Source organism: Sphaeroforma arctica, assembly GCF_001186125.1.
Source record: "Sphaeroforma arctica JP610 unplaced genomic scaffold supercont1.3005, whole genome shotgun sequence".
Taxonomy (NCBI): domain Eukaryota; class Ichthyosporea; order Ichthyophonida; genus Sphaeroforma; species Sphaeroforma arctica.
The window spans coordinates 1-2406 of NW_014037553.1; the positions used below are offsets into that span (position 1 = coordinate 1).

At 38.5% G+C, this 2406-nt stretch overlaps 1 protein-coding gene across 1 annotated transcript in view; it reads right to left on the bottom strand.

The window, feature by feature from the left end:
- Nucleotides 1-93: 93 nt before the first annotated feature.
- SARC_13198 (hypothetical protein) overlaps nucleotides 94-2406 on the bottom strand; it is a gene marked incomplete at its 3' end in the record, with an annotated part of 4042 nt that continues 1729 nt past the window's right edge. The window contains exons 3-4 of the mRNA XM_014292676.1: nucleotides 1948-2102; nucleotides 94-109 (exon numbers count right to left, since the gene is read on the bottom strand). Of these exons, the coding sequence (XP_014148151.1) occupies nucleotides 94-109; nucleotides 1948-2102 (171 nt within the window). The remainder of the gene's footprint in view (nucleotides 110-1947; nucleotides 2103-2406) is intronic.

A 2406-nucleotide genomic window follows, 5' to 3' on the forward strand; every position in this document is an offset into this window, starting at 1 on the left:
CTTACACCTTCCGTACATACCAGGGGCATGGCTGATTGATTCCAACTGGGTTCACGCGTAACTGGCGACTCTTGACTGACACAGTGCACATCACTTTTTGTGTCTCCGACTGTATAGGCGCAACATGCGGACATGTGCAATGACATGAACGGGTATGAGCTCATATACACCTCACAGGTGAGGACATGAACAATGACATGAACGGGTATGAGCTCATATACACCTCACAGGTGATGTGTAACGCACTCCTTGTGTGCGAGATAACAAGACTCACGTACTCTATTCTATTCACTTGCACACGTTCGACTTCTATAGACCTGTAATGTGTTCATTTTGAATGCTTTAAAACCGTAAAACCCTAGGCTGAAGGTGTACACATGGCAAAATGCGACCCCACCAGAATGCACGTGCGATGTTATGAGATGATTTTCAGGTTGGCAAATGTATAAATACAATTTATATTAATCTATAAATAGGATTATATGTATCCATAAATACAATTTATATTAATCTATAAATAGGAATATATGTATCCATAAATACAATTTATATTAATCTATAATTAGGAATATATGTATCCATAAATATGATTTATATTAATCTATAAATAGGATTATGTGTATCCATAAATATGATTCATATGTATCCATATATAGGATTTATAGGTATCCATGAATAGGATTTATATGTATCCATAAATAGGATTTATATGTATCCATAAATAGGATTAATAGGTATCCATGAATAGGATTTATAGGTATCCATAAATGGAATTTCTATGTATCCATAAATAGGATCCATAGGTATCCATAAATAGGATTTATATGTACCCAGAATAGGATTCATAGGTATCCATAAATAGGATTTAGAAGTATCCATAGACAGGATTTATATGTATCCATAAATAGGATTTATAGGTATTCATAAATAGAATTTGGAAGTATCCATAAATAGCATTTATAGGTATCCATAAATAGCATTTATATGTATCCATCAATAGGATTCATATTTATCCATGATTAGGACTTATATTTACCCATAAATAGGATTTATATGTATCCATAAATAGGACTTATACCACGCGTCCGCAACTATGAGATGAACAGAGTGCTAATATAATGTGGACAACATAAAAATACAATCACTGATGTATATGTACCCGTGTGCTGGACAGATTGCTATTCTAAATGGCTGGAGTGGCAATGCTGTCACACATAGCCAGTCGCTGTCATATGCGTTTGTGATTCCGTCGCCGCATGACAGTAGCCTTCGAGTCATCGTGCAGGTAGTAACACGTACTATAATACGTTACCCTGTGTGTGCAAACTACGACACTACACAAGGATGCATGCGACTAAAAACGGAAACATGCATTGCGTTTATAGAATACGACACTTGTTTGTATGTGGTGGTGGTTGTATGTTGCGCTGAATAGCATATAATATACAGACGATGCCAATTACTTCCGTAAAATACTGAAGAAAACCGTCACGTATATTGATATCGTATGGACAGCAAGCAAATGAAATACACGTGCGGAGGCAAAGGGAAGCTCATGGTTGACATACAGCATGTGCCACAGCACTACCCGATGCATACTTAAACACCCAGCCAATTGCATTAGCTGAAGTGATGCATACTTAAACACCCAGCCAATTACATTACCCGAAGCGATGCATACTTAAACGCTCAGCCAATTACATTAGCCGAAGGTTGGATATCAGAGATGATGGGTTTGATGGCACATAATGCTCAAGATATACGCACAAAACACACTCACTCACACACTCACATACACGCACACATACATATATATGCATACACACACGCACACATACACATACACATACACACACACACACATACATACACAAACACACACTCACACACACACGCGCGCGCGCGCGTAAATGTAACATCTGTAACAAATACGTGACACCTACTTACCCAACAGACAGTAGCGTATTTTGAAAGGGCACCTATTCATGACTCCCAAGCTCTCTGTGAGCACTTCATTGAGTTCTATTAATACTTCACAACGTTCTTCTAATTTTATATCCGCACGCACACGTCCCATATTGGATGACTTGCCACCGCCTTTACTGTGGGTACACATAATGTGGGTAGATATAAAATGAGGTTCAGTTTTACTGTGGGACATGCAATGGAGGTAGACAATAAATGAGATTCACACACAACGCCTGCAATGTAGTATACCATTGAACATAATCAGAATAGGGAGCGGAGGCGATGGAGATAAAAGTCAGCCATACGACGTGTACTATCAGCTACATAACATGGCTACACCACACGGTACTCGGATATGTACAATATCGTACGCACACAGGCACGGCGCATGCAAAAGCTATAAATAGATACAGTATACCTACAGTTGATAAGTCAGCC